This window comes from Agelaius tricolor, unplaced genomic scaffold (assembly GCF_023055355.1).
Source record: "Agelaius tricolor isolate 1412-34295 unplaced genomic scaffold, bAgeTri1.0.p SCAF_1, whole genome shotgun sequence".
Classification (NCBI taxonomy): Eukaryota; Metazoa; Chordata; class Aves; order Passeriformes; family Icteridae; genus Agelaius; species Agelaius tricolor.
Window position 1 is genome coordinate 32,156,889 of NW_027269261.1, and position 18,171 is coordinate 32,175,059.

Below are 18,171 nucleotides of genomic sequence, written 5' to 3' on the forward strand. Positions count from 1 at the left end.
AATTAAAAGAGTATTGAGATGGAGCCCATGGCACTGTTTTCAGCCAAAATCAAATTGATACCAGCAAACTCTGACCCTTGGGCTATTACAAATACCAAGGTTTATTTAAGACAGTGGTTCCATTTCCCAGACTGGGAAATGTGATGCACAGCACAGAGATAACTGACATAGTGTTGTATCTTTACAACTCTCTACAGCTGATTTTTTTACTGAAAGTTGGTTTTGTTTTTCTAACTGCAGAGATTCTAGCTGGACCATTCACCTCAAACAGATGTTGAGGAGTAGTTTTTTTCCTTTTATCATTTAGTTCTTGACAAGATAAATTCTGTACAAAAGATTTTACCTGCTGTAAACAGATGGCAATGAATATACGTATTAGGTACCCACTTGGAAAAAAATTTTGAATATGTAAATAGAATTTTGATGATAAATATGGAAAAAGCTAGAACTTACTTAAAATTGAAGTGGCTTAAACAGAGTCAGCTATGTATGGGTTTTTTTGACTTAAAGCCACACTTTAGGCTGCTTTTTTACTGAGGGAATTTATAATAACAACATACATTATAACAAAAAGCTCTATTTCTAGATATGCATAATGCACTTATTGTGTGTATAAGAAATAGTACTTCCTTTTTAGAATTGTTGTCAATTTTCAAAAAGCCAGAAGGATTTATGGGATTATTAATTTAGGAAATCAACATAATCCAGCAGATTATTTAGAAGTGTTACCTAAAAAACACAAAACAAAACCAAAAAACCCCACAAATCCACCCCACCAGGATCCAAGGTGCCTGATTTCTAGTGTGCCTCAATTTCATAAAAGTGACGTGTGTCACACTGGAAGTAGCAATTACCATACATTCTGTTCTCTAATGCATTTGTATGGCATTTCTCACTTTCCTCTACTGCATGTCTAATGTGGCTCCAGAGTGGCGTTTCTGGTCTTCACAGTTTTCATTTTGTAGTCTGAATTTAATGTAAAATCTTCATTATTTTTTCCTGTACTTTTCACTTGACTGAAGAAAAAGTAGATGCTTACACAGCTTAACAGGAAGGTAACGAGAATGCAGACTAAATCACATTTTTGTGCTGTCAGATTGACTCTTATCTCACAGTATAAACATGACCAGTGGCTACAGTTCACTCTGTGGGTTTTGCTGTGAGAGACCACATGTGGTGTTTTGCACAGGCTGTCCACCACACTGACTGTCTTTTGGCACCTATCTATTTTTCTGACTTAATTTTGAGTTCTGTTTCTACAAGGAGTAAATTATGTTCAATATCTTATATTTCCTGATATTTAAAGACTTTGATAATAACAGAAAAAATTCTCAGTTGTTATTTTTTCTTGATTCTTTTTTTTTGGGGGGGGGGGGAATATCTTATATTTTAAAGCAATATGGATTATACTTACAACTTTCAAACTACAGCTTGGAACTTCAGTGCAAATAGCTTTCAGAGATGAAACAAAGTTAAAAGTAAGGGGATCTGTGTCTCTTGAGAAACTTATGAGAAGTCGTACTTTGATACTTCGTAAAACTAATGCTTCTCTTATCTTCCCATCTAAATACGGCCAGTACCTGCAGAGAAAGAAGAGAACATTTGCCGAGAACTTTAAAACATTTGGGAGAGCCGCAGGCAGAGGGCGCTGCTGGCCAGCCCAGGCACGGCCACCCAGGATTTCCCTGATGGCACAGGTCAGGGAACTGGGACGCCGCATCTCTCCCTGGCTGACATCCCTTGTTTAACCCCTCCGCACTGGGACAGCGCAGGCTGGGGACTGGAATGCCTTCTGCAATTTCTCCTTGGGAAACAGAGCTGCTGTGCAGGGTGCCTGCATCCTTCAGGAGCAGCAGGCGAGATGGGTTGCTTAAGGAGGATGCTATGTGATGAGGATTGCAGGAATTCTGCCAGGAATGGGATGGTGGCTTCCATGGTGATATTCTCACAATTGATAGTTAGATTTGTATTCCTGACATTTAGTGGGAGTAGGTTAGGGCAGGGAGAATTAAACAAAGAAAAATGCATGTTTTCTACATTCCAGTAGCATCAAGACATCTGGGCTAATGAAATCTGAGCTCTACCATGCCAGAAGATAAATTAGAAGCATGAACTGGGAGCTGGCAAGGCAGAAAAGCTGGGGCAGTGCCTTGAACACAAAGCCATGATGAAGGAAAAATGTTGAAGAATTCACACTGGTGGCTTTCCTGGATGTCCCTAATCCAGTAGAGAGAATAAAGTAAGGAGGAGCCCAGGAGATAACATACAACACTGTAGTGGTTCTACATACTAAGATGCTTTCCAACATAAAGGAGAAGTAGGAGGGATACATATAGTGAGACTGAGGTTCCTACAGCGCTGCCCATGATTCTTTCCCTGTGATGCAGGCTGTACATAACGAGTTTATTGGAAAAACTCTCTCATAGACTTAGAGCAGTTTATGCTTGTTATCAGTAATATGATAATTATTTTTTGAAAAATTTGAACAGAACAGGTCTAAATAGAAAAGAGTACATAACCACATGCTTAGTTTGGCTTAACTGTGTTCAAATAAAATGCATAGATGGAATAGCAGGCTTTGCTAGATTCTAAATTCATTGTGAGCATTATCAAGAGTAGGAGGGACCAGTGGATACTTGCCTCCTGAGCAGGATGGTTTTGAGGCACTCTGGCTCCAGTGTTGGGCCCATGAATGGTTTTTAATGGTCCATACAAACTGGCTGTTTGAAAAAATTGTGGTTTTGTTTGGTTTTAGCGCCTCTCAGTTAACCAAACTGTGATATCATTCAAATATAATCTATTCTGAACTGGGAATTTTCATTTATATGTGTATGCCAGTAAGATAATGACATTTCCCACACTGTATACAAGTCACCACACATTATTTCTCTCCTAACACACACACACTTTGTCATGTGGAATATCTGCATGATACTCATAATATGCCAGTTGTTGTGGTCTCAGAATAGTCAATATAATAGTGTAAGAAATAGGATTTGTGTACAAACAGACTGTTATATTCCTGGGTCCCAGTCAACATTCAGATGGTCAGACTAGACAATTTCTGATCTCCTTCAACAGACAGATCCAAATCTTAGGACCCAGAACTGGAAATGTCCTCTTAGGTCCCAATTCTGCTCCCATTTAAGTCAATGGCAGGACTCTCACTGATTTCAATAAGAGCAGAATTGGGCCACAAGAAAAGGGTGCACAATAGTAACTAACCTCCTGTGGGTTCACTTTCCCCAGCAGACCCCCCTGGCATTATGGTAACCAGCTGGGCCTGGGCCTGGGCACTCACCGTTTGGCGTTGGTGTCGATGACAATGGGCAAATAGTCCATGACAGCAATGTACACAAACTGCTTGGCATCATCAATAACACTGTAGATAGCTTCGATATCCAGGACTCTGTCCTTGGGGCAGAAGAGTTTAGGTGAGTTCTGTGAAAGGAAAAGTTCAAATATGGTATTAAAAATGATTTATTTTCTCTCCCCCTCAGTCTTCTTGAGATGAGAAGTAGTATCCATTATTTTAGCAGAGATTATTAACTAATACCTTCAGCTGTCTTGCTAGAATACTCAAAGCTACAAAGGCAAGCTACTTGCTTACTTGGCCCTCATTTAGGTGTACACATTTAGGTGTAACTGTGGGTAAAATGCAAGACACAGACTTCAAAACATCCACTGTCATGAAAGAAGCTGTAATTGAAGTTACATTTCAGAGAACTTTGTTCCAAAGAGCCCCAGGACTGGTTTCTATTGGATAAAGTGTTCATATGTTCTTGCCACATGAGTATGATCCTTCACTTGTGAGCAGGAATTAAGTGTTTTATGTCAGTTACAGGGAGGCACTGCAGTTTTGTAAGAAACTTATCTTTAAAACAAAGCTCCACCAGAACAGAGCTGATACAAGCCCAGATTGCAGCTTTTCTGTCTCCTGCCTGGGGCTGTTGAAGGCAAGGTGAAGCCAGTGGAAATTGCTCATCTGAGGCAGACATGTCCAGGACTTTCTACTCTGCTGCACAAGCAGGGAGAGAAAAGTGAACCCCCCTTTCAAGTTGCTTGCAGGTAACAACTTCATTCCTGGGAGAAAGGCTGTCGAAGGCACCTTAACCCAGCTGGAACAGGTGTTTTCCTGCCACTGTATCACCTTCTCACCATTGTTACTTGCTTGGGTTGCAGCTGACATCCAGATGGGCATCTTTCCTTTAGGGAAAGATCCCAGGGGTTTTATTAGTCTTCCTTAATTTCAGCCTGTCACAGTGGTTTCTTTTTACTAATTGGTTAAGGATTTACTACAACTAAGTACAGAAAATACTAGAAAATTAACAATAGCAAGATTTCAAGACCAATATTCCAGATCCATTCCTGAACACTAAAAAAGCAAAACCTCTTATACTTTATCAGCCAGTCTGAAAGATGAGTTTGTTGCTAAGCAACACTAAGCTATGATTCCCAAGTATAACAAAAAAATTCAATGATTGTGCATGGTGCTTGTTTTATATAGCACAAACATTGAAATAAGTTTTCAAAAAACTAATTTCAGCTCAAGAAAAAAGTGTAAAGTTATTTAAATATGGTTAAAATATTAAATATAACTCATTTCAATTATCTGACACTTTTTGGAGGTTATTGCTCCGAGATGTTATTCTTATCACTTGTATTATTTTCCTGAACTTTCAAGTTACAGAACAGCCGAAGAAAGAAATTGTCATGCATTTGTCTTCTTTGGATGCGTTCAATACAAATATTTATTTACATCTGAAAGTGAAAGACTTCATGAAGATAATTAGGAGAAAAGTCTCACTAAAAACTCTCAGTGTAGCACTGTGCTTTGGCATTCCACTTGTTACTCTGTGGCACAGCTGATCCCTGCCCCACAGCCATGGACTGGCTTAGGGCTTGTCTCCATCCTGTGTAGCACTTGCTGTACTGATCAAGTACCCACTTGTTCCTCCTTTTCACCTACCAGGAACAGGCCTTTATTCTGGCTGGGAATGTCTGGAATAACCTTTCCATGCCCCTGCTGGGGGGGTGTGCTATCCCAAACCCACAGGGAGGCAGCAGCCTGTTTCTGCCCCAGGCAGGACTGCCACAGCATCAAGGGAACTGCCTGGCTCCTGGGAACCTCCTTCTGATCATTAGTTCAGGAACACACAGCAGCATTAACACTTGGTCAACCAGTCAGTCCCAAGCAGCTCCAGTTCTGCACTTAAGAGGGGCATGTCAGCCCAAGTGGTTGTGGATACAAATTCAGTTAGCTCTCGGAGCTGGACTTCAGTGATCTGAGCTTCTGAGTACCACTGAGTCCTTCCTTTTGTTTTCTAAAGTGAAGTGCCAAGAGAAGAGGCTTCCATGCCTACAGGAAAGGAAAAAAATCACAGAGGAAGGGAACACTCTGCAAACTGAAAAAAAAGGTATAGTGTCTTTCCATCTGCCTTTGTCTAGGATCCCAGATTCCTTAAACTGGGCCTTAACCAGCTTTCAATTATGTGTTCCCCTTCAGGATCAACTTTCAGCAGGATTTCTCCATTTCTTACAGATTTCTTAGAAAGGAGTAGGATTTCATTTCACAGTGCATTAGCAAACTGTCCAAAATTCTGTCTCTCATATAAGGTAGTCCTTAGGATTCTCCAGAATCAATGGAAGTGTCCATTTTTTAAAACCACTATTAATTCTGGCTGTCTTAGGCACTTCCACACTTTTACTCCAAAATAGTTTGCTGTCTATCCACTGATTGTAAGAGTAGGAAAAATCCTGGACAGCAGAACATTGCCTGGTGCCCAGCAGGTGAAGGGGAACCCTGCCCTGTATAACCACTCATCTGCACTGTCTGATGCCAGTGGCTGTACAACTTAATAGTGGGCTATGTGACATAACATGGCTATAAAGCAACGGTGGTTTTGCCCTTGTTATAGAGAATGGAAAAATAGTCTCAGCAACTTTATTTATATTCCTGATTTTGCAAGGGTGGTTTACACTCATGTAATTACCCCCAAAATTAATAACACTCCACATCTTCCATCATCTCTCTCACTGGGTACTTTTTTCCAGTTTTGCTACATCACTGATGAGATGAAGGACTCCATTTCTTTCCATTAAAAATACAGACACGGACAGTGCTTCCATGGGGATAACTGCTTGGATTTTAGAAGTTTTAAAATGTCATTTAAAAATAAAGCTGAAGTAGATGACCTTGTACAGAAGTATGAATGCTTTGCAATAGGGTGAATCCTTATAAATTACATTGATAAAAATGCAAGCTCTGCTTGTTCTGTATAATTTTCTATGTCTAATTCATGGTTCATTTACTCCCAAGTCATTCATATTCTACCTATTAGTATAAATAAAAGAATTTAATTTGAAGTGTCTCTGTATCGTTTTCTGAACACGACTGGAAAAGTGTTGAACATTGCAGAGAAAGGGAAATTGCATAATGCTCAAATGAAATCCTGGAGTATCTAAAGCCCTGGAAAATTGCATGTCATAAAAACCAGAATTAAAAAAAAATTGTGATTTTTTTAAGTTTCCAGGTCTTTCAAAGATCTTGTGGGTTAAGTACATTTCTTCCCTATCCTCCCCCCCAACCCGTGGAACTCCTTTCAGAACTTACCGACACAAAAGCTTCCGATTTTGTCTCATTCAGCTGCAGCGTCAGTTTATTTTGAGTATCATACACTCCATAGAGTCTCTTAGACCAACTTGGAGGTACTTTATTCTTATACCTTAATGAGCTGTACAGGGCAAATATCCTTTGTAAATCCAGGACCAGGCAGCTACAGTTGTATATGATGACGCCAAGTTCCTTCATCTGTGAAATTAAAAGTTGGGTCATTAGTGATGTTTTCGCTGATGGATCTGTGGAAGAATGCAGCAAGAATACAAAAACCTCACCTTGGGTACCCCAGCTTTCTGGGTGTCAGTTTCTTCACATGTTAAAAGGGAGATAATGATGCTTTTCTCTCACAGAAAGTACTCTGTAAGCATCAACATTCTTACATATAAATTATGAGGGAAAATAGTCCAAGTAAATACAGACAGCAGAGTACAAGTAAATTCTTTAGCCTTCAACAGGCTAAAGTTCACAGTCCCACTTCTCATTTAGGTAAACGCATGTCTCTTGATCATCATAAATCTTGTTTAGCAGAGATTTCATTAATTGTACACTCCTAGTACCTAAGCTGCTGACAGAATTTTATGCTGAATGTATTGTCTGGCTTTTGTAATCAAAGCATAACCACATGCTCACTCTCTTCCCTTCCTTTGCTTTAGAACAGCTCAAGAAAGGACTGGTGTGGGCCTGGATGCTATTGACCTCTCATTGCCTGTATTTAATAATACTTCAGCCATCTTCTAAAACAAAGCAAGAAGAAAATCTGCATGTATCTGTTGGAAAACCATATGTACGATAAATATTTAAAAGATCCATGCTGGTTTTCTGCAGGCAAACTCTCTTGGTAGCATGCCTGTGAAGTCTGCCTGGCATGAAGAAGAAAATAAGGGTAATATGAACTCTCCAGCATGCTTACCCTTTCAATCCAAAATATTCCCACTGATGTTATTCCCTTAGATGAGATCTCCACAGCTACAGAGACTACTTTCTGGTAAAAGCATATCTTTCTGTAAAGCCTGTGGGAACCCTGAACCCCACACTGATGATATCTCAGAGCTTGTTCCAGTGCAATTCTCCCTGACTGCAGATGAGAACCTCTCTGCAGGAATGGGCAGAGGGAAAGTGAAGGATAGAACCTTGACTCCTTCTGTGGTGGGTGAACACCAGAACTGCAGTGAGAAGGAAATTCTATGGGTGACACATTCTTCGCGTCCCTGACCTGGAAATACCACATCCTTAAGAATACACAACACTGAGCTACCTCGTTCCTAAATATTTGCCAAATAGTCGTAACCACAGGAACAAGACTTAATCCTACTGCTACCTAAATCAGAATATTTCTGCAAGCTTCTTTAATCTGTTAGCCTGCACAACCTGAAATTTGCAGAGTTGGAAAAATAGAAATACTGTACTGCAGCCTTTCATTTCTGGATAAGCCAGTAAATTAATTTTGGTGCTAAATATAAATATGACCAACATCTTAGCTGAAGAATCTATTTGGAATAACATCTTTAATTTTTCCCCTGGGTACTGGTATCTTTGAGGATGCTCCTATATTCAGCTCTAGGCCGTCCCCATAGTCTGGGCACTATTTGTCTCCAAATATTTTTAACTGTACATTAGCACTGTTTTCACTGTGTGCTGCCAATACAGCTCTCTTAATTGCCAGGCATGCCATTGCAGAGGACTTGCTAATAGTACTCTGTTACATCTATCTGCATAATGTAGTTTAATCGGCTTTTCATGGCTGTTAGTTGATTCTGACATAATTATGTGGTTACAGTTTTCCTTTCATTTATCAGTCCCATTATTACCATTCCACTTTATCCATTCTATTAAAAGTAAAGATAAAAGGGTCCTCACAGCACACCAGAAGCTGCCAGGATTGCATCTGCATGAGCAACTCTCTTTGCATCAGGAGTGACTGCAGTGCGTCCCCTCCCCGTGAATTAAGAGATTGCCCTTCTGCCTAAGTGGTTCCTCGTGTAGAGACAGGGAGGAAGCCAGGGGCACTAATGGGTTTTGTTAAATGCCACTTTCACAGCTCACCACCTAGCCGGAGTGCCAAAGGAAGCATCAGGCACGCCTTAGCGCCAGCCTCTCCCCAGGAGCCGGAGCGCACGGGAGCGCGGGGAGCGGAGCCTCCCCGGAGCTGCTGCGGGAGCCGCGGGGATGCCCGGCTGGGGGCGGCCGCTCCCGCCCGCAGGGAACAGGCGCAAAGCACGGGCTGCAGTGAAGCCACCCAGAGATGCAGCTACAGCCAGTAATGAACGCTGCCTTCCCAAGGTGTTGCGTCTTGCAGCTGGCTTCTCAAAGCATTGATCAAAGCTTTTCCTGCTTCTGAAGCTTTTCCCCACGGGATTCCCTAATACATGATAGAGGCAGGGCTCCTCTCCCTCGCTGGGAAAACACAGATATCCTCTGCTGCCTGTTTTCATTAAGATTTTATAAACTTAAGTTCAAATTTAACTCAACTTGAACAGTAGATTCAAAGCTATAGGAAGAGGGCAACAGCAACTCTGATGCTTGTTGCGCAAACCGAATTTTCTTAAGAAACCGGTTTCGATGTCAGCCCGTCACTTTGTGACCCTCTCAGATTAAGGGTGATACATCCCCTTGAAATGCAAACAATGCATGTACATAGTAAAACCCCACCAGTCCCCTTTCTTGTGTAACAGCCCCAGTAAGTTTGGAGACAAAAAAACCCAAAACAACTGTTTCAGAAGCACCTTCTACACTGAGCCTAGTTTTACTCCCATACTCTGAGGTGAGGAGAAACTGCTCTTCTTCCTATTAATGATGAAGCTTTATAATCCTGGAGGCATAGGGGGCAGCAGGAATCTGGTAGTGACAGATTTAGTATGAAGTGGTATGACATCTAAATAAGGGAAAAGACTTTCTCTTCTGTTTGAGACTGCTGTCATTACAGATTTTTTTTAGTAGTCTCAAGAGGAGAAGCAGAAAAAACCATCTATATTGTAAGAATCAAAATCTGAGTGTTGTTCCCTGACTTGTCATCATGGAAACCTTCAGCTAAGCATCATTTGAGGTATCTGTTAAGGTAAAACCCTTCAGGGCAGGAGCTCTTCAGGCAAAGGAAGTATTTCTCCATCCTACGTTTTAAGAGCAATTAATACAGTAATGAAAATGTCACTAAAAATTAAAGTGAAGATGATCTCAAAAAATCAAAAGCTTAATGAAACTAAGGAAGATAAATGTGAAATGAAAATATAGAGTCACAAATTGATTACTTCAAAATGGAACAAAAGTTTTTGGAAGATAAAGTTGTACAGTTGCTTGTGAGTGACATTTCCAGGGCATGTGCCAGGAACTGAGGAAAGGAATGGTTATCTGCACAGAGAATTTTCTGTCCTCTCTTGAGCAGATTTCTTCTCCTCTTTATAAAGAAATACCATGCATGCTCTAATCAAAGAATAGAAAATATAGGAGCTGGTTTTCCTTCTTTTCCCCCATGCCATTTACCTTTGTGTAGATCAACTCTTAAAGACTACGAAATTACTGTTTGACTTCCTTGCCAATAAGGGCTTTCTTAAAGCACCAGAAGAGTGAATAATTATACTTGGCTTAAGAAATATGGTTTCCTCCCACTGCACAGTGGTACTCTAACTACAGAGCTCAGTTAAGCTATGAAAAGTAATAAATATGGCCTAGATAGAAAAATGGTAATTTTTATGACAAGAGGAGGAATTCCTTGCTAAATTGGACAAAAAGCAGCATTTCAAAAACAGGAATTTTAGCTTATTCTTTTTCCATGTGCATTCATAGGCATCCTATGCAAAAGGAAGAAAAAACATGGGAAAAGAGCCCGAACAATCCAGGCTGTGAACACAGAGCTCTGTAAGATTCCTACACTGAGAAACAGAGTTAGCAGGACGTTTCAGGTACGTTTGGGTCACAGGCCAGAGAGGGTGTTCCATGTGTCCTTACCCTGCACTGTGCAGACCAGACAGCTCATTTTATATTTACCTTGAGCTCCACTCTGAGAGACAACCCCGCTGTGTAGGCAAGGTACTATTTGACCTACATAAGAGTGCCACAATCTGGTTCACAGCTTGCAGTATCTGAGTCGTGGCAAATGTAGCAGGAAGCTTTAGAAAACCCCTTGCTTAAAGAAAAAGTTTTTCGTAGTTGTTCACACCCCAACCTGATCCTGTAAACAACAGGCAGCTCTCCTCAGGCATGAATTACCATTTGCCCAAAAGATCCAGCCACTGGCAGATGCCAGGAATGCATTGCCCGTGCTACAGAAACTCTGGATTAACTACAGGTAGCCTATTGCACCCAAAATTTACTACAGTAGACTTTTGGCATACAGGATAGTGTATGCATCTGTCATTTGCCTGTGTTTGAAAATGTATTTAATTGTGCATTTGAGCCTCTGATTTTTTTAATGACAAATTTCTAAATGAATGACTGAGCAAAGCCAGAATCACAACAGGGTAAACTAATGCAGTAACAAAAAGCACTCCATACTGATAATCAATTACTAAAGCCTCAGATTTCAATAGCTTCTAAATAAAAGTAATATACAATGTATTCATTATCAGCTTAAGACAAATCACAGATATTTACACTGGTACACTAATCTTTTCATAAAATATGCTCTAATTATCCAATTACCCAGAACTCCAAACATACTTTCTTTTTTATTATCAGGCTTACCTGATCCTTAGTGCAGGCCTCCCTTATGTTTTCATGTGGTATCCTTTAATATTGAGTAAATATTTCCTTATCATACATAGCACCACTGAAGGCTGCCTCTGTGCAGGTATTCTTTACCTCTCTTTACCCATATGTGTGCCTATCCCATGCCAGGCACAGGTGACAGCTGAGGGGTGGCCTGTGGCAGCAGTGCAGGAGGAGAAGGGCATTCTGATAGGGTGGCCACCAACAGAGAGAGAGTCAGAGGTTTGAGAAAGGTTAGGAAGCGTTTCTCTGTGCAGAGTTGTTTGCTGTGACTGCTGTAGCACACTTTGCTGAGGAGGCTGACAGGAGCAGTGCTCATCACAAATGCACTCAGGCAGCCCAGTTTTGATGTAAGCCAAACGTGCAATCTGATGCTGAACAGGCTGAGAAGGCTGTAGCACTGCCTGGGCCCTCTCCCACAAACCTCTGCAGCTGTTACAGTGCACCACAACAGCAAAAGGATGTGCCTCAGCTAACACTTCACTAGAAACTGCAACCTACCCTGACACTCCTGAGACAAAAATCCTCCTCCTGTGCTTGGCTAGTGATACAGTACAGAGACTGCACACTTTATGTTACAATCTAATGTAATTTAGTGAAATCCAAATCCAGCACAGTCCTGCTTCTGCTCCAGGTTCCACTTTTTCTTTTCCTTTGCTAAGAAAATCGGAGCTTCGCTGATATTGGGAAATACTAAACAGAAAACATTAATACAAATGGGAAAGCAATGTTTTCTCAGGAAGTTAATAAAACTCTGTCTAGCTTAAACCATTGGAAAGCGAATAAATCTAAATAACCAGCATCTTTGGATGTCAGAAATCATCTAGGGCACAATAAACGTTTTTACTTGAATTCTCTGTTATTTTGACAGTGACAAATTGCTTTTGAATATTACTTACAGAATTCAAACAGATTAAATTTTGAGATTAACTATTTCATTGTTTAATTGTGCAACTTTCCTGTTTTCTATAGACAATTTACTGAATCTATGGTATTTTTAAAATCTTGCATTCAGCTCTCAACCATTCTCAAATTAATCAAAAACCTTGTGAGTCTTGCACTTGGATCTCTCTTGTGCCTGGCCTATGTCCTAGAGTTTTGTAGGTTTTACACTTCTGTCATCTAAGGGTAAAGGTTAATTTTCTATTGTGTAGGTTTTAAGTAATTTGAAAATAATTGCCAGGTAGAATTTCGAATGAACTAGAAAAAAAGCCCTTCCAATTGACAAAAAAATGGAATTTCAACCTGAGCCAGAAACTCAATCTATCACTGAAAATGGAAAACTGTCACTCAAGCCACTGTCTGGAAATAAATCTTAGCATGTGACCAAGAAAAGGTGATGCATTTGATAGAGAGTGCACCCAGCATTGGCACTGAATGTCCGTATAAAACCATGACAAGTTTTCACCAAAGGAAAGGAAGTGGTATAAGTGGACTGACTGTACCACTGAAGTTGATAAATTTGAATTGTCAGCCACCAGCAGTCCACTGGTCTTTAATTCTCACCTTCTCAAAAGTACATTTGATAGATTTGGAACTGTAGACCATGCAGAATAAAAGTCCCAAGAAGTTACAACTTCATATGTACTTTTACTAATATTACCTAATGACAAAAAGCTGCTATGATAAGGCAGAGAAGATCTTTGATGAGCTGCTGATTTTTGTATTCTCTTTTTTTTTTTCCAGTGGTCCATAGGCAAAGAACACAAAACTGCATTGTGATGCTCTACTAATTTCCACTTCACTTTATCCACACCATTATTTTTCATAGCACCCTGATCTTAAGAAAACCATGCTGAGAAAAAAAAGATAGGCTTAGCATTTCATTTCTGCTGAAAAGTAGTGCTGCAAAGCAAGTTAGGCACCCAGGCAGAATAGAGGCTTATTTTAAAATGGTGTGGTTTAAAGAGAATTTTGTGATGAAGAGGTAGCAATGCATATTCAAAGTAGAAATCCCCTGTGTCCTCACCGCATTAGAAAGAAGCCCCATCACGATTTTTCTTTTCAGCCATCTGTTCTATCGATACTAACAACTCAGCAAAAATAAATTTGCTTGCAGAAAAAAATCAAATATAGTTTGTTTAAGCCATGGACCACTCTGTGATGATGTTTACATAGACCCTACCACAGAATTGTGAATGCAAGTTTGGGCTTTGTACTGCTGTTGTTTAAGCTCACTAACAAATCAAGCCTGACACATGGCTAATTGTCAGAGCAAGCCAGAAGCAGAACTGAATCAGTTAAAAATTCATTACCATATAATCTATCAGCATAATTAATATCACTTGGCATAATCACAGCCTAATTTATAATTTTCAAATGAATTTTCAGTTTATAGTTTCATTACCCCCTCAAAACACTTGCAGGCGCAAGTGTCTTCTTTAGGGGAAATGGAAGCTTGCAACTGCAAGAAAACATTTTTCTAGGATCATGTTTGATTTATGTCTTGCTTTACCACAGGAAATCTAATTAATGTGAATTCTAATTTGATTCTGTTTCTCTTTTGAAACAATTTTGTTCCTTTTGTCAAAGAAAAGTGCAAGCTGGAAAGAAAAGGATCATGTTGTGTTGGCCTCCCATCTCACTGCTGGCAAGCTGCATCACATTTCAGTCTTGGTGTCATTCACATGAGATTAAAAAATTCCCTTCTCCAGCAGAACCATAAGAAAACTAGTAGGTGAAGTGAAAGAGCCTGCTAGCTTCTGAAAAGGGCTGGACTCTCCTTCACCACCTAAATGTGTGCACCTCCCTGAAGCCTCTTTCCATCTCCCCTGCACCAGAGGCTGTCCTGTCAGCCCTTATCTCACAGTCTCCCCACGCAGCAGCAGGAAATCACAGCAGGAGCCCTCAGCATTTGTTCTCATGCTAAGCAATGCTGCAAAGGGCAGCCTGCACACATCTTCTGCTGTGCAAGAGACAGGAGAGTGCAAAGGGCTGATCTCAGAGTAAGGGCAGTATTTATGTCTAAACATTTCTCTCAAAGCACACAGTCTCTTAGGGGCTTTCAGTTCCATGGCCTTCAGGGAAATGCAACAGCGTGTAGCTGACTAATTGGATGCATTATTTCTAACGTTACTGACACACACAGTGGGTTTTCCTTTTGCAAACTGAGTAGAGATTGGTAGCAGGCATGCTGGGGACACAAACCAGGACAATGACATTGCATATGAATTATTGCTGTAACTGTTGAGCTTTGCCAGACTACCTGATCAGAATAAGAAACCTATTTTCTTGGTGTAAGCAGAGGGCCAAAGGCGCCAATTAATTTTTGACTGAGCCTTGATTAAATTCAGTGTACAGGACCTTGAGGTAAGCTAGAAATCCAAGCAGTTTAGATACATAAGGCAATTTAGCCAAACGGTACACAGCCAGCCTCAGAACAATGGCTAGTCAATGTGAAAATCTATTTTAGAAATCCACTGTGCTCTCTGTCCTTTTTTCTTGAGTAACCATCTTAGATATTTGTGAGGTCTCTGGCTGCTTCAACATGGAAGCAATTTGTCTTGTAAAGATACAATCCTGAAAGAGGTTCTTAGGAAGAAAAATTGTAGCTAAATTATTACATCATATTTCTGCCTCCTGCCTGTAATGGTAAAATTGGGAAGACAGAATGACAGACTGTGTAAAGCTGGAAGGACCCACTGGAGGTTATCTAGTCTAGCCTCCCTCCTACCAGGGTCATCCTAGAGCATATTGCACAGGATGGCACCCAGACAGTTCTTGAATACCTCCAGTGATGGAGACACCACAACCTCTCTGTAAAATCTGTTTCACTGCACAGACACCCACACAGTAAAGTTATTCCCCATATTCAGGTGTGCATCCATTTCTGTGCATCCATTTCTGGCCATTGCCTCTTGTCCTATTGCTTGGCGGCACCACCACACAGAACCTGGCTCCATCCTCAACACTCTCCCTTGAGATACTTACAGACATTGATGAAATCCCCTCTCAGTCATCTCTTCACCAGGCTAAACAGGGTGAGTTTCTTCAGCTATGTTTTGTGAGGTGCTCTAGCACTACATTTGAAAGAAATGCTTAGGAATTCATCATACTGATTAGAAAAAGTTGCCTGTCCAGTATCACGATTCCTGACTTCCACAGTTCTCTGAAGACACTTAACAACTCTGTTTGCTCAATACACCTCCCTCATGCAGGGATTAATAGTTTTCCACTGTGCAGTTCCAGGGAAACGTCAATGACTTCACTGTTTTGATGACTGCTGTTTACTTAGAAAAGCTAAGGAAGCTGACTGCATGATGACTTCTAAACCAGGCCCTGATGCTTATGACGACAGTATCAAAATCTGAAAAGGTTAGTGATGACATTAATGCTGCACATTCATATGGAAGGAATGCTTTGTCAGAGTCTATTTTGTTCTGCTTGATGACTTATGGGTATAGAAAGACGAGATTTTATTCTGAACTGCAGAATCATTTGTCTTTTATAAAATGACTGAAATGATTGTCCTTCCTTACCCCGACTCATGGAGATTTATGCCATGGTATTTCAGCCTGATTTACTGTGTGTCTTTTTCACAGGACAATACCAAATCCAGTTTTCCATGAAAGGATTCAAACTTTCAAGCAGAAGGTGACTGGGCTCCATCTGGGAACCTTTTGGAGTTAAGACAGTTCTGAATGAAGACATTTTTCTAGGGGGGAACTGTCATCTGTGCAATATCAAAGCGTGTGTGCGTGGGTGGAATCACATATTGGGAATACACTTTCATGATTATTTTAATGTTGTTATTTTAATTGTTTAGTTGAACAAGATTGATCTGATGGGGTATGCTAATATCTAAATCCCTCTGAGAGGAACCTTCCTCCATTTGTTAACATCACTGACCAAGATTAGTTGCCAGCAAATTCTTGTGGAAGAAGATGACAGAATAGACTGTGGTGCATTAGCTCCCCCAGCAGAGATTCAGCTGGGGTTAAACAAACAAGTTTTCTTTCACCATAACATAAATCAAATTTTTGGGAAAGTGGTGGATTTACTGCCTTTTTTATATCCATGTAAGTTTACTGGTTATTTCAGACTACCCCTGGGTAGATCACTGCAGAGATGTGCCTAGAAAGAATTTTCATCTCTGCAACCATTGTCTTTTTGATGATTTGTTTTAAAGGCAAGACAACTGCCAGGTGAACTACTTGTGATGCAGTTTCTGGGAGATCCTCCCAAACAGTTTTTATAAATTTCAACAACTTAACTCTTAGGCTACTGTGCCTTATCCCTAGGCCATGGACTCGTGCAAGCACACCTCACCAGTGTTGTCTATTCACCAGTATTTGCTTCAAGATAGCAGAAGAGGTTTTAAAAGCTGTCTCCTTTTTTACATGCACTTTTGTGGATGATTTTCTATCCTTTGTGCAGTGGTGCACAGTTTGTATCCTGGCAGTAAATTCCTGCATGCCTCCAGCTCCTAAACACTTTTAGAACCCATCCGAAATTCTCAAGTCTGATAATGCTAGTAAACTGATATAATTTGTCAAGTATCTGAGGGACCAGTAATAAACCAGAACCAATCATACTCTCTTTGCAACATCTGACTCTTAATTAAGACATAGTAATGGTAAGGTATTAAAAAAGTATTAAAAGTATTAAAAAGTAAGTAAATGATTATGAGGTTAGGTGTACTGGAGAAAGAACCTTCTATTTTCCTTTGGGTTTTGGAGATCCAACTACCTGAATATGCCATGCTACTTTGGAAAGAAGACAGTTTATCAATTCAAAATGGATATTCCATAATTTTGCTCTGCAGGGTTATTATTTATTGATTTACAATCTATTCTTGATTACTCCAACAGCAGGTAAACCTGTTCACAGGACTTCCACAGCAACTAAAAAAAAAGATGAGAAGAAAATTGAATCATAGAATGGTTTGCATTCAAAATGTCTGAAGAGATCATCTATTCCAACCCCCTGCTATAGGCAGGGATGCCATTCACTAGCCCTGACTGCTCAGGGCCTCATCCACCCTGTCCTTGAACATCTCCAGGGATGGAGTATTCATAATTTCTCTGGGCCAACCTGTTCCAGTGCCCAACTACCCTCACAGTCCAGAATTTCTTCCTAAAATCCGACCTAAATCTACTCACATTAAGCCTGGCATTCAGCAATATTCAGGTACCTGAAAATTCCATGCTGCTTTGGAAAGATGTCAGTTTATCTGTTCAAACCAAATATTCCATCATTTTGTTCTGAAGGTTTATTACTTACTGATTTTCAATTTACTATTGATTATTTCAACAGTAGATAAACCTGTTTCACAGAACTTTCAGAGCAACTGAAAAAATCAACAAAAAATCAAAAAGACAAGATCTGTAGTTTCAAAGGTCAGAAACAGAGTCATGAGCATATTCCTACAGTCAACAGAAATCAAATAAAAACATGCAACAAGCTGTTGATCTGTTTTGCCCTCTCCTACACTAAATACAGACACATAATGCAGATGATAACATTGGTGCATGTGAGAATGGAGCACAACAGTGGGAGAAGTATGACAAAGGGGAACAAATTCTGAGTTCCTCAGAGCTGGGAATCAGCACTGCACCTAGAAAAACTAGCCAAGCTAAGAGGACTTTCTGGCTCCGACTGCAAGGTGAAGATATAGATCCCATGCTGTTTTCAGTCAGTAAATCACACAAGCAGAAGCCCACAGCAGTAAGGAGGAACCAAGGGCACTACCAGGCAGCAATGAAGCTCAAGGCACAAGGCACAAGTGGAACAGCCACATTACCACGTTCCTGCCCGGTTTTAACCAGCCCTCTGTGAGCAGTGCACAGCAGTGGTGAGCAAGAGACAAACAGTCCTTTTGCTCCACTGATATTTATCTGTAAATACTGCAT

The 18,171-nt window shown here is 40.4% G+C and overlaps 1 protein-coding gene across 4 annotated transcripts in view; it reads right to left on the reverse strand.

Annotated features, from left to right (window-relative positions):
* The window catches only part of PLD5 (phospholipase D family member 5), a 176,509-nt gene that overhangs the window by 14,363 nt on the left and 143,975 nt on the right, over nucleotides 1-18,171 (reverse strand). For all 4 annotated transcript variants that reach the window (XM_071428836.1, XM_071428844.1, XM_071428853.1 and 1 more), the window contains 3 exons: nucleotides 6,614-6,811; nucleotides 3,302-3,441; nucleotides 1,415-1,580 (listed from right to left, as the gene is read on the reverse strand). In XM_071428836.1, coding sequence (XP_071284937.1) covers nucleotides 1,415-1,580; nucleotides 3,302-3,441; nucleotides 6,614-6,811 — 504 coding nt within the window. The remainder of the gene's footprint in view (nucleotides 1-1,414; nucleotides 1,581-3,301; nucleotides 3,442-6,613; nucleotides 6,812-18,171) is intronic.